This window comes from Ailuropoda melanoleuca, chromosome 12 (genome assembly GCF_002007445.2).
Source record: "Ailuropoda melanoleuca isolate Jingjing chromosome 12, ASM200744v2, whole genome shotgun sequence".
Taxonomy (NCBI): domain Eukaryota; kingdom Metazoa; phylum Chordata; class Mammalia; order Carnivora; family Ursidae; genus Ailuropoda; species Ailuropoda melanoleuca.
This window is the reverse complement of record NC_048229.1, coordinates 8,348,621-8,367,808: the sequence shown is the minus strand read 5'-3', so window position 1 is coordinate 8,367,808 and position 19,188 is coordinate 8,348,621. Positions and strand designations below refer to the sequence as shown.

At 42.4% G+C, this 19,188-nt stretch overlaps 1 protein-coding gene across 5 annotated transcripts in view; it reads right to left on the bottom strand.

Moving 5' to 3' along the window:
• Window positions 1-19,188, bottom strand: part of CUX2 (cut like homeobox 2) — a 313,858-nt gene that overhangs the window by 176,621 nt on the left and 118,049 nt on the right. The window contains exon 1 of one of the 5 annotated variants that reach the window (XM_019800406.2): window positions 16,170-16,193. The exons of the other annotated variants lie outside the window; for them this stretch is intronic. Within the exon in view, the coding sequence (XP_019655965.2) occupies window positions 16,170-16,178 (9 nt within the window). The 5' untranslated portion in view covers window positions 16,179-16,193. Of the gene's footprint in view, window positions 1-16,169; window positions 16,194-19,188 lie in introns of those variants that run through there. 5 annotated transcript variants of the gene reach the window in all.

Genomic DNA, 19,188 nt, shown 5'->3' with positions numbered 1-19,188 from the left:
ACTGCCTTCCCCAGGATGGGTAGGCCTTGTCCAATCAGTTGAAAGGCTCTACAGAACAAAAGATTGACCCTCTGTCTAGTAATGGGGAATTCCCCCTGCCTGACTGTTGAACTAGGGCACTGGCTTTTTTCCTGCCTTCAGATTCAGCGTGAGTGAAACACTGGCTCTTCTTGGGTCTTGAGCCTGTTGGCTTACAAACTAAAACTTAAACCATTGGCTCTTCTGGTTCTCAGGCCTTTGGATTTGGATTGGAATTACATCAATGGATCCTCCAGGTCTCCTGCTTGCCATCTGCAGATCTTGGGACTTCTCGGCCTTCATCATGGTGTGAGCCAATTCCTTATAATAAATGTCTTCACACACACACACACGTGCACACACACACACACACACACACACACACACTCTGTTTCTCTGGAGAACCCTAATACAGTTTATAACCTGGTGGCCCATTTGGCCTTTGTAAATGTGTATTGTTTAGTTTCTGCTGTATCTTAAATGTCAAGGATTTTATACAAAGCTCCACATTTTCAGTTTCTTTTAAAAAATAGGGAGATCTGACTACACTGTGCTTGCATTCCTGCCTGGCATTCATTAGTCAGAGCCATTAGCCTGGGTATCCACTCTGTAATTAATTAGCTACAGTCTCTACCACTCCCTATAGTCTTGTGCCTGCTCCTCCTCCTTCATTAATTCTACTTACTGGACACTGGCAGGAATCTGAATTTGCAGTTTCTGCCTCACATGTCCCCTTCATCTCTAGATTGGGGCTTAAAATGCAGGGACCATGAGTGTGTTCACCAATGTGCCCCCCGTGTCTGGCACAGTGTCTGCCATAGAGCTAGTGCTCAAAACATATTTGCTGAATGAATGAATTTGTTGAATGAATGAATTCGTTGAATGAATGGATGGATGGATGGATGTTTCCTGCATCCAGGACCGAAAGCTAGAAATGCCCCAACACACAGCAACATAGCTCCCTTCCAAAACAACTGGAAGGAGGGGCAAATGTATCGTGACCACTGATGGCTATGGCATTTCCTTTTGTGGGTGATAAAAATTAGGTTTCAGGGGGCACCTGGGTGTCGCAGTCGTTAAGCGTCTGCCTTCGGTTCAGGGCATGATCCCGGCATTATGGGATCGAGCCCCGCATCAGGCTCCTCCACTGGGAGCCTGCTTCTTCCTCTCCCACTCACCCTGCTTGTGTTCCCTCTCTTGCTGGCTGTCTCTATCTCTGTCAAATAAGTAAATAAAATTTTTTAAAAAATTAGGTTTCGGAACTAGATAGAAGTGGTGGTTGTACAACACTGTGAATGTACTAAATACCACTGAATTGTTCACTTTAAAATTGTTAATTTTATGTTATGTGAATTTCGCCTCAATTAAGAAGTGTCAACAGGAGCCAGATTGTCAAGGTTCAAATCCCAGTTCTGAATTTGCTAGCTGTGAGCATCACTCCTCTGAGCCTCAGTTTCCTTACGCGTAAAATGGGACCAAAAATAGCACCAACCACCCTCCATGGGTTTTATGAGGATTAATGGAGCTAATGTATACATAGTGCACGAGATCTGGCACATTCTATGTGGCGAGCGGACATCAGTTATTCCTGTTATTACTCTGAGGCTGTTTCCCTCAGTTCCTCCAGGACTGGGTCAGTCAGAGGCACAGAAGGTTCCTGGGGGCCCAGCAGGGCTGGTCAGGACTCCCAGACCCCGTGGCTGCATCTGACATCTAAAGAAGGGATCAAACATTTCCTGCCCATTAAATTAAAGCAAAGGCCATCCATCTAGGAAGAAATAAAAACTGTAAATATCAAAGCCGATGCATAACTTTCCTGGGCTTCTGTTGCAACTTCCTTTCTTTAATAATTATTGTTTAAAAAAAGAAGTCTGGGACAGAATGGGGTGGGGGTGGGTCCTCTATTCCATTTAAAGTTTACTGCTTGCACCGACTTTCGTCCCCCTATCAAATATCTGCAGTCACGAGGAACTAGTCAGTGGCTGTTTGCTCTTCGGACATTATTTATTGCTGGTGTAAATTGGCAAGATCTCCCCCGGTACATAACTTTTTTCCCTGACTTGTTTCTTTCCAGAAGATCCCAGACTGGGGGGCCAGCCTCGCAGACGCCAACAGAACAATCTTCTTTCAACAGCATTAATTATCTGTATGGCTTTCCATAACAACAAAAGAAAAAATCTTGACCCCACTGCCTGCCAATATTTAAGGCACTTGGAGAGGGAAATCCTTTTATCTTTGCATCTCCCAGAGCAGTTCAGTTTGATGAAACATCCTTCCTACCACCCCCTCCCTTTTTTATATTCTGAACTTTCTGGCCTGATTAATTCTCCCCATCTCTGTAAAGGGCTGTGTATACTCTTGAGTGTTGACTTGATTTTCTTCTATAAAAACATCCTCGCAAGAAATTAAAACAGCTTAGCCCACCCTTGCTCCAGAAGCTACTATACTCATAGAGTCTTATTCCTCACTAACGGAAGGGAGAAAGAAATTAACAGATTTGTAGAGGAGGACAAGGGTGGGGGTGGCCAGAGAATGTGGAAAATGGAATATGAGTTGAGATTTCTTTAAATTAAAGTTAAGGATTAAAGGCATCAGGCTTTCAAGAGTTATCGTGAAAGGCTTTTTAGCAGTCCCAAGTGGACGGACCATAATCTTCTTTTTAAATGGCTATATTTAGAGCACAGAGCACTCAGGCAGTCCAACCAGAAACTTCCAGCAGGGGACTGGAAGCAGGATGGAGGATGGTGTTTGATATTAGCTAAAGAAATGTAATTTATTCACCCAGGAGTGATTTGTTTTTGAGGAACGTATAGCACCTGGAAAGAGCACATATATTTTAAATATCAGTGGAAGGGGTTCACTTCCAGAGTCATGTAAAGAGTAAACCTAAGAATTTGGGAAGGCAAGACCTCACCCCAAATTCTCCACCATTCAAGGGGTGTCTGATTCATACCCATAACGACACCTCTCATTAAAGCAACCATGGATTATAACTTACATAGATGTTTTTCAACTGGAAAAATTTTACTAACCATGCCTCTCTTAACAGACCAATTAGTGGATAAGGAAAGTAAGAAGGAATTGTTTATAGGAAGTATATTTATTTCATTCTCTGCCTTCCATTTTAAGCTCCATGATCATAGTTACTAAATCTGAAATCTGACCAAGTTCACTGCTACCCTGGTTGAGAACTACTGGGTGATTTACAATGGCTACTTGAACACAGGCTACAGTCCACATTAAATCAATATGGTAAAGAACAATTCACCCCAAAATATAAGGTACTAAGTTAGGGTGCTTTTTTAAACCAATTTTATTATTTATTTATTTATTTTGAAAGATTTTACTTATCCATTTGAGAGACAGACAGCACAAATGGGGTGAGGGGCAGAGGGAGAAGGAGACTCCCCGCTGAGCAGAAAGCCCACTGCAGGGCTCGATCCTGGGACTCTGGGATCATGACCTGAGCCGAAGGCAGACGTTTAACCAACTGAGCCATCCAGGCGCCCCCTTTTTTTTTTTAACAATTTTAACAAGATTTATTTATGTCTAAAATAAACCACAGTGTTGATGCAACCCAAGAGTAGAGCCCTTAAAAGTCTGGTGGGCGACAGGCGGGAATCCAGACATAGGAGTTCAGTGGAAACAAGAATACTTTGGGTTTCTGAGACAGCAGGACCTCCTGGGCTGGTCTCAGTGTGGTTTGGTTTTTGCTCATTACTGGAAGCACGAGCAAGTGTTCTAAAATCAAAAGTGACAAAGAACCAACTTGCAATGCAACATAATCCTCTCCTAGGAAGCAAAAACACGTTTCCTACATTTATCTCAAATTGCAAATCAAAGCAGACCCCCAACATATTTTCTCTAAGCTAATCTCCAGCAGCCTGGTAACTTTTAAAGGGGTTTAAATTAGACCTGATTTTTTGTGGTCATTCCCTTCCTCACAAGAACATTAGAGATAAAGTGTCAAAGGAACACTGGGCAGTGCTGGAATGCAAGGAAGCTAGATTCTTCTTCACATGCTAGATTCCACCAGGCTTCCCCATATGCCAGTCTTGTCAACAACCCAACACCTAGCAGTGCGGCCAGGGAACCAACAGGGTTAAGAAGATCTCCAAGGATTTTGATATCCCCTGCAGATGCTGAACCATGACAACTTGTGGTTTTAAGTGGAAAGAATAATGATCAATATTACCAAGTCTATGCAATTGCTAGTGAACCTGCTAGAAGTCTAAAAATCAAATTTAAATGCACCAGCTTGTCATTCATTCATTCTTTTTCTTTTAAATTTTCTTTTAAATTTTTTATTATGTTATGTTAGTCACCATACAATGGTGTGTTTTTGATGTAAAGTTCCATGATTCATTGTTTGCGTATAACACTCACTGCTCCATGCAATACGCACCCTCCTTAATACCCATCACTGGTCTATCCCAATCCCTCACCCCCCTCCCCTCTGAAGCCCTCAGTTTGTTTCCCAGAGTCCATAGTCTCTCATGGTTCATTCCCCCTTCCGTTTACCCCCCCTTCATTCTTCCCTTCCTTCTCTTACCAATTTCCCTGCTATTTCTTATGTTCCATAAATGAGTGAAACCATATAATAATTATCTTTCTCTGCTTGACTTATGGATTATGCTAAGTGAAATAAGTCATTCATTCATTCTTTCATTTATCCAACAATGTTCACTGAGCGTACCTACTACATAACCCAACCCTGTTCAAGCACCAGGGCATATAGCAATGTACAGGCTAATGGAAATGGTCCCAGTCCTTATGGAATTTAGAGAAGCACAACCAAGCAAGCAACTTCAATGCAGTGTTGGACTTGCGAGATGGGTATGTGATTTCCCACACTATTTTCTCTTTTTGTAGACATTCGAAATTTTCTACAAGGTTTTTGCAAAAAAATGTAAATGTTATTTATTTATTTGATCAATGTGTTCATCCAACAAGTATTTGTTAATAGGGGCCCAAGGGTCAAGCACTAGGCCGGAAGAACAAGACAGAAGGGCTCCTCACCTTAAAGAACTGTCTGGCTATGGTAGATTTTTGCCTATCAGACAAGTGAAGACAGCTAAAACTGTTTAAAAAATTTTAGGGGATTGGAGGAGTACTCAACCTATCAACTTAGTGGGATGAACATTCAACGTGATTGTATGCATAGATTTTAAGAACTCTTTGCATGGGCATGGCCACCATTCAAAGTAACACCACAGATAGTAGCTGGAAAACTATGGCCCATGGGCCAAATCTCCTTACCTCATTTTGTAAATAAAGTTTTATTAGCACACAGGCATGTTCATTCTTTAACATCTCATCTATGGCTGCTTTCACATTATTGTAGGGTTGAATTCTGTGACACAGACCTTATATATCCACAAAGTGAAAAATATTTACTATCTGCCTTTCTAAAGACAAAGCATCTCTTGCCCTGTAGTGTTCTTTACAGAATATTGTTGGGAAAATCACAAAAGCTTTCTAGAATTAAATCATCAGTCCCCCAGGTTTCCTTCAGTGGCCCAGGTTTTTCACACATTGGGTTTGCTTAGAGCTATAAATCTCTGGCTATAACTGGAAAGCTTTAAGAAATCCTCATGCCCAGGCCACACACCACCCCAATTAAATCAGATACCCTGGTGGTGGGTCTTGTAGAAAATCTATGTTTTCTGTTATTTTTTAAAAGATTTTATTTATTTATTTATTTATTTATTTGAGAGAGAGAAAGAGAGAGAGTGTGAGCTGGGGGAGGGAGAGGGACAAGCATACTCTGCACCAAGCACAGAGCCTGATGTGGGGCCCAACCCCAGGACCGAGATCATGACCTGAGCTGAAACCAAAAGTTGGATGCTTAACCGACTGAGCATCCAGGTGCCCCCCAAATCTGTATTTTTTGAAGCTGTCTTAGGTAATTCCAATGGATAGCCAAGGTTGACGACCAGTAGCTTGAACAGAGGGGCATCAGCCTTGCATTAAATTTTCAAGGATGAATGCAGACTGTTAGTCCAATGTAGTGGCCCCATGGAAGCTGGCCTGCCCCTGGACCCAGGGACACTGGGAAGGCCAACAGGTCCTGGACTGACACTGATGTTGTTGCCCAATGGTGAAAGCAGGCAGGCTGCAGGTAGTGGTGTGCTAATAAATGTTTAACAACTGGAGGAAAAAAAAAAAAAAAGCCCTGATTGCTAGTGCTTGCTCATTTCTGTGGTATAAATACTCCCACTATGGCCAACATCAGTCTACCAACTGGACATCACTGGCTGCAGAGCTAGGACGAGATGTACAGTAGCACATCACTATATAGTATTTTCTCTATACAGATGTGATAGATGTAAGTAAACTTAAGAGCATATAATAGTAAAGTAATTAGGCAGTGAGGAGTTTTGAATATTTATTACCTTGGCTTGAAATAAATATAATTTATTTAACCATAGTAAGTTCGTTAACTTTACTTTTAATAATGTCTTGCAAAAGTCCTGGAAATTTAACAGTTGGCTCTCATGGGCTAGTACAATAATCACTTCAGGGACTCACAAGGCCAAAAGAGAGTTCGGAGTTGTCCATACAGGAAAGCAATGAGGGGAGAGATAGCTGGTAGTTACTAACAGAATTTACCTGGCAAACATAGTAAGGTAAAGGAACTGTGGTTGCTTCCTGGCAGGATGACCCTGACATGTTGGTTCATTTCCTGAGCTCAGATTTCTCACCTTTTAAATGGGGTTATGATAATATGGGCTCTGCAGCCAAGACAGTTGGGTTCAAATACTGGCTCTACCACTTCCTACTTTGTGACCTTGAACAAGTAACTTACCTCTCTGAACTTCTGTTTCCTCATCTGTAAAATGGAGATAGAGTGTCTACCTGATGTAGGGGCTAAATGTTCTTTTCTAGATAAACAGTATATGGCACATGGTAAATAATCAATAAACTTTAGCTCTCATGATTACATGTTTGTTTAGGATTAAATGAACTACTTCTTCACCGGGCGCTATGGCGGTCATTAATGCTATCTGCCAAACACTTCTGTGCACAAGGTAGTACTACACTTCTTGACTACCTGTGACTGAGTGAGGTCATGTGACTATTTTTGGCCAATGAGCTAAAACCAGAGGTGACGTGTCACTCCCAGGATGGTGCATTTTATTGTTGCCACAAGAAGATCTATAGCAGTCCATTAGCCTGAGTCCTTGAATAACTGTGATGATCAGAGCCCACTGCCCAACCATAATGGATATAAAACCATTGGACATGTCAGATAAGCAAGAAATATGCCTTTGCTGTGTTAAGCCATTGAAATTTGTGAGTCTTGTTACTGCAATACAATATAGCCTATACTGACTGATGCATGGCTAAATAAATGGCATTCATTATTAGGAACATCTCCAGAGTCTCCAAAACCACAAATGTCCCCCCAAAACTCTCACCCTATCCTCAACCTGGATCAAATGCCTTTAACAGGAAAGTTTAACTAGTACTGGGTCACTGGCAAGATACAGGGAATAAGGTCTGGTATTAACTGTCCAAAACCTATATTTGAATCTGCCACTTGCTAGATCCATAATCTCAAGCCAATCACATCAGTTCTCTGGTCCTCAGTTTGCTGAGCTGTGATATGGCAATAATAACAATGATCATATTAACTGTTAGGTTTCCAAGCTGTTGTGCAACTAAAATGAGAGAGTGTATTATCTAAAGCACAAGCTACTACCCTGGAGGAAATTACGATTTCTGATTATGATAAAGTTGGATTATTCCCACTGCGCCTCATCATCAAGCTCCCAAAAAATTTCAATCAAGTTTTTGCTTTGTTTAAATTAACTACCTCTAGATCTAATTCAGAGTAAACTGTACCTCTGATCTCTTCCTGCAGAGGAGTCTACATTCTAGCATCTCTCTCTCTCTCATCTTGCTCTGAATCACTGACATTCTACAATATGCCTTAGCCACTTGTCTGAACAATTTCCCTCCTTCTCAGAAAGTTCTTCCTAAAGTCTTCCTTAGAAATGCTAACCCAGGGGATTTAATTAACACCAGGGCCTATATATTGACTTACAATCAAAATGCAGAATGAAATCTATATATACAAGTGATGTCCATAAACCAATTAGTTAACAACATAATGCCCCTCAACTGCCAACTTCTTAAACATTACAAAAAAAGAAAAGAAAAGAAAGAAAGAAAAGAGGTTCTTAATTTCATCACTTTGTTCTCACCACTTCTCAACTTTGTGCAGGCCTTGGCATTTCCTAATTATCAGCACAGCCTAATTCAATCAAGATTCTGCCACTCGTTTTTCAAATGCTCCAACTAATGCAGTGAAAGCAACACCTTTTTTCCCCCCAAACAAATTAATCCTCTGTATAATAATCATTACCTGAAATTTTCATTTTTAAAAAATCATAATTACACACATCTACCTGTCAAGTAAACAGAAGTTCTCAACATATACTGCATGTCAGCTGGAACTAAGAGTTAGGCAGAAGGCCTAGAAAGGGTTTGGAGGGTTAGGCCTTGGTTTCTCCATTAGCAAGCAGAGACCAAGGTGTGCATCAAATTGGGAATGACAACAGTCAGTGACCTGTAGATGTATCATAAGAGCAGGAAGGCATTTGTTCATCTGTAATCTTTATTGAAAACTTACTGTGTACCAGTCTGTGAACAAGACAGACCTGATTCCTGCCCTAATGTAGCTTATCATCTAGAGGGAGACAGACATAAAATAGATAATCATGCAAATAATTATTACCATTGTGATCAGTGCCAAGGAGAAAGAGAGGGGGCACCAGAGTGTACAACGGGAGCTCTATCATCTAATCAGGGGGCAACAAAGACCTCCCTCAGGAGATAACACCTGAAAAAGGAATAAAAGTAAGCCAGAGGAAGAGCTGGAAAAAGAAAATGAAGACATACCATGTTCATGGATTGGAAGACTCAACAGTTTTCAGAAATTTTATTCTCTCTAAATTGATCTACAGATTCAGTGCAGTCCCAATCAAAATCCTAAGAGATTTTTATTTCTGTTTTTGGAAAAACTGACAAGCCAATTCTAAAGTTTATATGAAAATTCAAAGGACACAGAATATCCAAAGAAATCTTGAAACAGAGAAACAAGGTTGAAGGACAAGCTATCTGACTTCAAAACTTACTGTGGAGATATAATCAATAAAGTATAGTATTGCTGTAAGGATAGACATATTGATCAATTCAACAGAATAAAGAACCCAGAAACAGACCCACACATAGATGCTCATTTGATTTTTTTTAAGAAGGCACGAAAACTAGCTAAAGGGAGAAGGAAATTCTTTTAAACAAGTAGTACTAGAGGAACAGGATATCCACATGGGGGAAAAATGACCCTCAAATCTCTACCTTACACCATACAAAAAAATTAATTTGAGATGAATCAGAGATCTAAACATGGATACTAAAACAACAAAACTTCTAAAAGAAAAAAATACAAGAATAGATTCATGATTTCATAGGACACAGGGAAAAGAATATTCCAGAGAGAGCACATAGCAGGGGAAAAGACCCTGGAGAAGGAAAGAGTTTGATTTTCTTGGGGGTTAGGCGGGCCAAAAGAAAGCCAGCAAGGCTGGCATGTGGTGATGGAGGAAGAGAGTGGCAGAGTTAGAAACACCACCTGCTACAGTGATCTTTATAAAAAATCTGCACTTTTAGAGATGAAAAGACAAGCTGCGGGCTGGGAGAAAATATCTGCAAGTCATGTATCTGACAAAGGACTTACCTCCAGAAAATATAGAGAACACTCAAAACTCAACAATAAGAAAACAACCCAATTAAGAAATGGGCAAAATATGTGACTAGACACATGACCAAAACAGATATACACATAGCAAATAAGACATGAAAAGATGCTCAACATCATTAGCCATCAGAGAAATGCAAATTAAAACCACAATGAGATACCACGACACACCTGTTGGAATGGCTAAAATTGAAAAAGAAACAACAACAACAACAACAACACCCTGATATACCAACTGTTGATGAGCATGTGGAACAACTGGAACTCTTATACATTACTGGCAGGAATGCAAAATGGTACAGCCACTTTAGAAAAAAATTTTGGCAGCTTCTTAAAAAGTTAAATATAGACTTATCAAATCAACCAGCAATCCCACCCCTATGTATTTACCCTAGAGAGATACAAACTATTCTCACGCAAAAAGCTGTATGCAAATGTTTATAGCAGCTTTACTCATAACTGCCAGAAACTGCAAACAATTCAAACATCCTCCAACAGGTGAATGAATAAAAACTGATAGAACCATATGATGGAGTACGACTCAGCAATGGAAAGGAACAAAGTTCTGAGGCACACAATGACATGGAGAAATCTCAAACACAATGCACTAAACAAAAGAATGTAGATTTAAAAAAATGTATGTAGTTTTATGTCTATATCTGTATCTATATCTATGTATCCTGCATCATTCCATTTATATGACATTCTGAAAAGGGTAAAGCTATAGAGACAGAGAACAGAGCAGCACTGCCAAGTGTAGGGGTGGGAAAGAGTTTGAATATAAGGCAGCAGAATAAAGGAATTTTGGGGGGTGATGAAATGGTTCCATGTTCTGATTATGGTCAGGGCTCAGAAGACTGTATACTAAAACAAAACAAAAAATTACTGTATGTAAATTAGAAAATAAAACTTCACTAGTCATCTCTTCTCCTACTTAAGCATTTCGCCATGTTCCCCACTACTACTAAAGGGAATTAAAAGTTCTTAGCCAGATGTTCAAGGCCTCAAAATACATTCCCAGGCTCCTTCCCAGCCCTTCTCTATTCAGCCATGCTCCCTGGCTTCTTCCTCCTCTCCAGCTAACAGGAGCTTTAAGACTCTAGTCCAGAACCTCTCTGCCTCAGGGCCTTTGTTCATGCTGTTCCCTCTGCCTGGACTGTCCTTACATCTGACCCCCCCTTCCCTGGCAAGCTACTATTTGTTCCTTCCAAACATGGCTCAAATGCCACCTCCTTGGGTAGTCTGCCCAAAGCAGGGCCCAAACTACATCTTGGGTCAAGATGTGTACATTCCAAAAGGGTTAATGTGTGGGGAAAGCAAGAGAGGCAAGGGACATCTGTCCAGTTGAAAAACACACACTTTCTTAATAAGCTTTATTTAACCTAAAGAAAATGACAAGCTGGAAACTCTCGGGAGATGGAATTCTGGACAGGGTCCAGCTACTCAAGAGGGAACCGATTCTTAAGTTCTTTGGAGCCTCCAAAGCCTACAGCTTGTCCTAAGTTTCCCATGTCCCCATGTCTCCCTGCATTACAATCCACAGTGAAGAAGCAGTTCCTTGCCAGTGCCCAGATGGATAAAGGCAACACCGAAGCCCCAGAACACCACTTAAGAGAGATTTCTTAGGCCGTGGCTCTGCGAGTCAGAAATAAAAAGTAGGGTTTCAGCATCATGCAATTAATGCAGCAAACATTGATTTCTGCACTGTAAGAGGCTGGTTCATTAATTCCAGATGCTCCCACCAGTCAAACCGAGGCTCGGCTTCTTTGCAAGATGAGGCAAAGGAGAATACTGAATTTTAAAATTCCTTTCTGCAGCAACCTTTATTACCAAACAGAGCATAAAACCCACCCACCCAGACTGCTTAATTCTTCCTAAATAATTAACAGCACCTGCTCACCTCCCCGTTTACATGGGCAAAAACTCATTGCACTGCTCGATGCCCAAGTGGACACTTTCCTATGAGAGGAGAGATCAATTGGCCACCGACCTCAGCTACCCCCACCCAATCCTGAACAATCACTGTATTTGCTTAGTGGAATATTCTTCCACGCCTCCCAGGACCAGGACCTCTTTGCTGGATTAGATTTTTCTCTGAGTCACCTCTGGAAGGTAAAGACACAATAGGGACTTCCTAGAAAAGATGTCTGAGGGTCCTTCGAGGGGAAAAAGAAAAAAGGAAGCCCCTTGGGAGAGCCATTTCCCTTTGGAAGAAGATTCAGCAAGTTGAAAACTTTTTTTTTTTTTAAGGTAAATTCTCTTTTAAAATCCTTGGCAGGGGCACCTGGGTGACTCAGTCGGTTGGGCATCTGACTCTTAGTTTCATTCACCTGGGGTCATGGGATCGAGCCCCATATGGGACTAGGCACTCTGTACTCGTTGCTCATCCAGGAGCCTACTTGTCCCTCCCCCCTTCTCCCTGCCCCTGCCTGTGTGCCCCCCACATGTGCTCTCTTTCTCTCAAATAAAAATCTTTAATAAAAATAAATAAATAAAAATTAAAATCCTTGGCAGATTTAGCAAAGTTTAGACTCTGTAATTTAAGTCCAAGAAAGCACAGGAATTGGCCAACCATATCACTGGGTTTTCCTGTACTCAATGGAGCCTCGATATTCAAAGTGTGGTCCATGAAGGTAGCTCAGCATCACCTGGGAGTCTGCTAGAAATGCAGACTCTCAGACCCCACCCAAGTCCTAGTGAATCAGAATTTGTATTTAAACAAGATCTGGAGGTCATCCACATTCATATTAAAGTTTGAGAAGCACTGGCTCAAGTTGTCTGTTTCAGAGAAGTAACAATCAGGCAAGACCACTGTCATCTCTGTTGGGAGAGTAAGAATGTCTTTTGCTTGCCTCCCATAAGCTAAGACATCCAGCCCTGCCATTCCAAGAATCGCCATTGCTCTCAAACAAAAACTTCCTATAAGGCCACCAGCTAAGATCATCAGGTCACTGACCCAGTGATGATATCCTGGCATGGTTCAGAAAACCCCAAAAGATGAAGCCCTCAGTGCTATTCAAAGGGTGGTCCCCGGACCAATGGCATGAGCATCACCAGGGAACTTTGTAGACATGCTAAATCCTAGGGCACTCCAGGCCCATGATTCCCCAGGAATCAGAGAAGCTCTCCAGGACAGTCTCGTGTACACCAGAGTTTGAGGACCCCCGACTGAGATCTCTTGCCAAAAGGATTCCAGTGAAGTGGAAATCTGAAGCCATACTGTTGGCCCAATACTGACGCCCAAATCTGATGGCCACTATACTGTTTCAATGGACTCCCTCAACTGGACTCCAAATCAATGCATGCCTTGGAGTCGAGGGAGACCCACCCTGGTTTTCTTTCAAATGAAGAAGAAGTTGGGAGAACGGAGAAAGTGAATAAACAGTTTCTACTTGGTCACTAATCTGGGACAGGGCTGGGAAAGTGATGAGGTGTCTGGGATCCAAGTTCAAAGCCACTGCCCTCAACTAATGATGAGTTCTTTGGTGAGAGGCATCAACAGGCCCAAACCCTCCCCTCACCTGTAGCCCATCCTCTTCCCCACTCTCCCAATTCACATGAAGAGTTTCTTTATCCAAGAGGAACTCACGGATGAAACACTCGGTCTTTTGAATGTGTGGGATCCCCCCTTTGCACCTCCCCATCCTTCTCAGTTATCCTGGGGAACGCAACAAAGATTTCATGCACCAAATACCATCCGGCTCCAATTGTCATTTCAGGATTCGCACCGTTTTAATGAATGCCAAAACTGTTTTTTCACTTGATAGAGCCTGACAAGACCAACAATCACAGATTAGAGAGAAACTTCTTGCTTTTCAACAAAGGTTAATAAATAGTGACAGCATTAAGTCTATTCTGATTAACTATGCTGAAAGATATTATTGCTGTTTGTAACATGAAATCATTACTGGATTAAGCACAGCATATAAAAATGAAATATGAGTTTTAATCTCAAACACAGACATTCAGGCTGCTCAGATAAAGGCGAGGATAACACTCAGAGGCCCATATTAATTTTTAAGTTGCTCTGGTGGAGGGATATATCTGTCATTTGTCTGGTCTGTATTTGATGGTCCTTCAGTGAACTCTTCTTGCCCCCTCCCCACCTCCCACAGATGCAAAGAGGCAAAGAGCAGTAACAACCCTCCTTTGCTAAGTCATATCACACTGAGTGTTAAACAAAGCATGGCAGGATGCAAAACAGGGATCCAGGGACAAGAAGTTGCCTCAGCCTTCTAGGGGTTCCTCTGACTTCAAAGACCTTCCCCAAGAAAGTGCCAATCCCAAGGAAGGGATGCCTTGGAGGTTGGCGAGACCCACACACATTTTCTAAATGAAGATGGGGGAAAGGAGTAAAAGTGAGTAAGAGGCTCCTAGTGAGTCATTAACCTGGGACAGGGCTGGGAAAGAGATGAGGCCCAAGTTTAAAGCCACTGCCTTGCCCCTTCCCTACCATTCCATGCACTGTGGACACTGAAGAGGCCCGTTGTTTAAGATATTTTGTGTATTCATTCATTCAGTACCCAGAATGTGATCTCTAAATACCATTTCCCAGTAAAAGGATCCAGGGCTCCTATAGCTGAGTCCACAGCTGAAGTGGGAAATATACAAGGAAATGTTTCCTTCCTGGAAAGCAAGGAGGATGTCCAAGACCACTAGAGGAGTCCAAAGGATTTGGAAGCTGACTTGCAGAGCCCCCATGCACCCGTGTCCCATCAGAAAGCATGAATAAGGATAAGAATTTAGATGGATGAAGACACTTCAATTATGCTTGCACCCATGGGTTTGTAATATTTTAAAAACAAACAAATGAAAAAAAAACCCTCTCATTGGCCCCTTTTGGAGGATGCCAGGGAAAAACTGTTTATTTTTGAAAACTGGAAAATAAAGGGAAAGAATGAAACACTTATTTTCCCTTTTCTGGGCACACTTTCATTCAGCGAATAATTGATGAGGGGCGGTTTCTCTGTAGAGACATCTTCCAGCTAAGAAAGAGAGGGACAGAGTGAGTGTATGAACACTTTGCAACCTTTAATGAATTAATGGACCTAGGCAATGATTATCAGTGGGCATGAAAACAAGTAGATGAAGAGCTGATAGGGTACTTGACAATGGATGGATTAGGCTGACAGCTCCTGAATCCACTGATCAATCTCAATGTCAAAGAAAGGGAGACAGCCAGGCCTCGTGTGCCTCCTGACGATAGGGCATACTGCCACCTGTGATGTGGTCTTGCCAAAAATATTGAACTGGTATCTGATCAAGCCTCGGGGCTACTGCCAGTTCACAGGAGACCCAGGCGATGGAGGAGAGTGTTAAATGTCTAACGTTTAACAGGTACACGTTCAGCCAGAGCCAGTGGAAGGAAACTCTATGGGACAAATAGCCTGGCTTCTTTAGCAAGGAAAAAAGAGGAAAATAAAGAGGGAGAGCAGGAGGCTGAGATAGAAAGACAGGGGAGAGATGCAGGGAGGAGAGAGGGGACAGAGAGGAAGGAGGACACAGAATAAAGTATGAATCCATGAGTCTCTAGTGATATAAATAAATAATTGGATAAACAAAGGAGTGAGAAGGTAAAGCTCTTCAATTAATAAATGCAGAAGTAATGATGGAAAGAGAAAATCACAATTTGGCAAACACCACAGCAGTAATTGTTTCAGGCAAGAAGCATCAACATATGCTAAAATTAGTGGGCAAAAGAATGATTAGTAACCGAGTATTTACATTGTCTCAAAGTGTTTCCCCACAAGATACTTATTAATAATAAAGGGAAAAATATTAACTTCACAGTGGCAATTCCCAGCAGACCTCACCTTAAGCAAGTGACCAAGTTAACATTACTGGTAATGGGACAAATGGACATCATGTGCCTTCTGATATGATGCACTGAGAAGGACACAATATCACTCTGGTGGCATTTCTGCCAAAAATGCATAATCTGAGGCAAATGTGAGCAAACATCCTACATTCACAAATCGAAGGACATTCTACAAATACAATAAATGGCCAGTTCTCATCAAAAAGTGTCAAGGCTGTGCAACCTCAAAAGTGCTGCCCATTAGAGAGTGGCCCCAGATTCTCCGTCATTGTGACACAGTCCCTGAAAAGTCTATTCAAGATTCACATATCAAACAGTTCTCCTTTTCACTTGGCCCCACAAGGCATCTCCCTACATCCCAGCACTGAGTGCAGAGATAGTCACTGAATAAATAATTCAATGACTAATAACAGCTTAAACAACAATTAAAAAAAAACAACCACCACCACCACCACCAACAACAACAACAACAAAAAAGGATTTTTACTGGCTCACATGACCTGAAAGTTCCAGGTCAGCTGGCTTCAGGCATGGCTGTAACCAGCTGCCCAAATGACATCATCTCACCCTGCTCATCTCCAGGCTCAGCTTTCCTATGTGTGGGTGCCTTTGTTCTCAGCCAGAGTTTTCCTCTGGCCGCTCTGTTTCACCAGCTTGGCAACTCCCAGGGAAAGAAAGTACCTCTTTCCCAGTAGTTTTACCAAAAGTCCCAGGATTCACTCTGATTGGATCAACTTAGGTACACGCACTTTAATCTGTTCCAGATTAAAGGAGACTAAAGGGACATGACAACTAATGCAATGCATGATCCAGAACTAGACCCTGGATCACAAGACAGTGGGCAACTGACAAAATTGGGTAAAATCAGTACACAAGATTATAGTGTTGTGTCAATGTTAATTTCCTGATTTTATAATTGTTCTGTGGTTGAATGTTAACATTTAGGGAATCTGGGTAAAGGGAATATGGGGAATTCTTTGTACTATTTTTTCAGCTTTTTGTAAATACCGTTGAAACTATTTCAAAATGCAAAGTTAAAAAATAAAATGTTTAAATAAATTAAGTGTGAGGCCTTCCCTAACTGCCTTACCTCAAGAGGTTCCCTCAAGACAGCATTTCACAACACTCTTATTTCACAACACTCAGAATTATAATTCACTCTAGCTTCTTCGCTGAATGCAGTCCCTCTCCCTGGCCTGTGGGCCCTCTCCACCCAGGGAACTTTGTTATCAGAGGGGATCACTATTTTCCCTTCACCATCCCCTTTTCCCATGCAGTTTTTATTACTCTTTTTAATCACATGTTCTTCTGCATTTGGCTCATTCATTCATTTGTCCAGTCAATAAATATCTGAGGGCACAGATGTGCTAGATAAAGAATAGCTGTTGAGGACCCAGTGGTGATCCGAACACACACTTTTGTTCTGTGTCCATCAGACTGAAATCTCCACGGGGCACAGCCCACATCTGCTTTGTTTCCTACTCTGTCTCCAGCGCCTGTCACACAGTTGGCTTTCAAAAAGTGCTCACTGAATGAATAAATGGATGCATGCCATTCACACCACCACTACACCTCCAGCACCCACAGCAGGCATGCTAAATGACCCAGAACTCTTTCCCTTTGAGCCTGGCCAAACAGGCATGCAATGCATTTGCCTAAATGCACAGAAGAAGCCTCAGTCATCATCTGTTTTAGAGAAGGAATGACATCAAAAGGCAGGAGGAAGTCACTGGTCTTCGAGCACTGATAGAACCCAGTTCCCTGATATCCAGGACTGTGTAGGTCCCACTGTCCCATGAGGTAGGAGACATTTCTACAATAGCTGCCAAGTTTTAGATAATTGCTGGGCCTCCTTAGACCTCACACCAACCTCCTTCCTGGCCCCTCGAGTACATCCTGTCCCCTGGTTTACTCCAGCTCAGGGGGAGGCATGGAAACATTCCCCCGCAAAGAGGGTTACTGTGTTCATGTTTCAAAGAGCAAAGAAACTGACATGAATATGGCCTCATAAGCCGAGGACTGCCTGTTTCTGACACTCAAGCATGTCTTGAAACAAGGACAGCTTGCCCATGGGCTATGCCACTGCATTTGGCACTTAATCATACCTTATTTTCTATTTGCCTCTATCTGTTTCCTGGGTTTACAACCAACTGAACCCTCTCCCTCACCAAGCCATGAGGTAATCAATGGTTGCAGGTATGGATTAAGTTCTACCTCTGAAAAGCAAGCAAGTCCCAATCCTTTTCTGGGCCTCAGTTTCCCCATTTGTAAACGAAAGAAGGTGGTTTGAAGTTAGAGAGCTCTGGGTTCAGATCCCAGCTTGGCCACTTCCTCAGAGACTATGTGAGCAAGTGCAGAACTGCTCCCTGCCTCAGTTTCCCCATATGTGAAATGGGAGAATGCTGTGAGGCTGGAAAGTGTCAAGCTCATAGAGCAGGTATCTGACAGATAGTAGATGCTCCTTTCATCTAAATTCTCTTCATTTCCCACCTTGTGGGCCCTTCTAGAAACACTGGCTTCTGCATTACACTGAATGCATCTGGTAGAAGGGGGTTGTCTGATAAAGATCCTTGGAGTTGAATTTAGCCTTGAAGTGGGTGAACCCTGTGCTACCCAGATGACCTCCCCACGGACGGGGACATCCCTTCACTATCACTGCCTGGGGCACTGCTTGGCACAAAGGGATTTTGTGTATAACACCATTTATTTGCTTTCCATCTTTGTGTATTTTTAATTTCAGGCATTACAGGCTCTATCCCAGACCTTTCTGTTCCCTGCACCTTCTGGCTCCCACCTAGACAGTGAACATTCTGCATGCCAGAGGAGACGCCCCTAGCCTCCCAACACCCCTGAGCCAGGACAAATCTAGTAAATATGGTGGCAGCTGCAACATCAGACTCTGCCCAGGTGAAGCGCGAGGCTCCCCAGAACTCCCGGAGGCAACAAAAGAACTCACAGTGGGGAACACGGAGAAAAGAATTGTAAGTGACATCTACATGACATCTTTGCCTGACTAAATTAGGCAGGGAATCTTGAAGAAGGATCTATGTGTCCCAGTCAAATATCAAAAAAAAGTTCCCAAAGAGAAGAAACTTAGGTGGGGGGCGCCTGGGTGGTGCAGTTGTTAAGCGTCTGCCTTCGGCTCAGGGCATGATCCTGGCGTTATGGGATCGAGCCCCACATCAGGCTCCTCCGCTATGAGCCTGCTTCTTCCTCTCCCACTCCTCCTGCTTGTGTTCCCTCTCTCGCTGACTATCTGTCAAATAAAATCTTAAAAAAAAAAAAAAAAGAAAGAAAGAAACTTAGGTGGCCCAAGGACTCAACAACCCACATCTGGTGGGTGGGCTGTATGAGGGGTCAGCAGGCTGGCCAAGAGCTGAAAGACTGCCTGGTCACACCAAGCCTTGATTCAAGGGACAGGGTGACTGTTACCAGAAGCTATACGTTTGAGTGCATCAGTATATCTTACAAAGGGCCTCAGTTTCCTGCTCTGTAAAAAGAAGATAAGGTGCAGATTCAATGAGATGGTGTAAGCACCATCTTCGCACAACGCCTGGCACATAATTAGTGCTCAACCAAAGGAGCG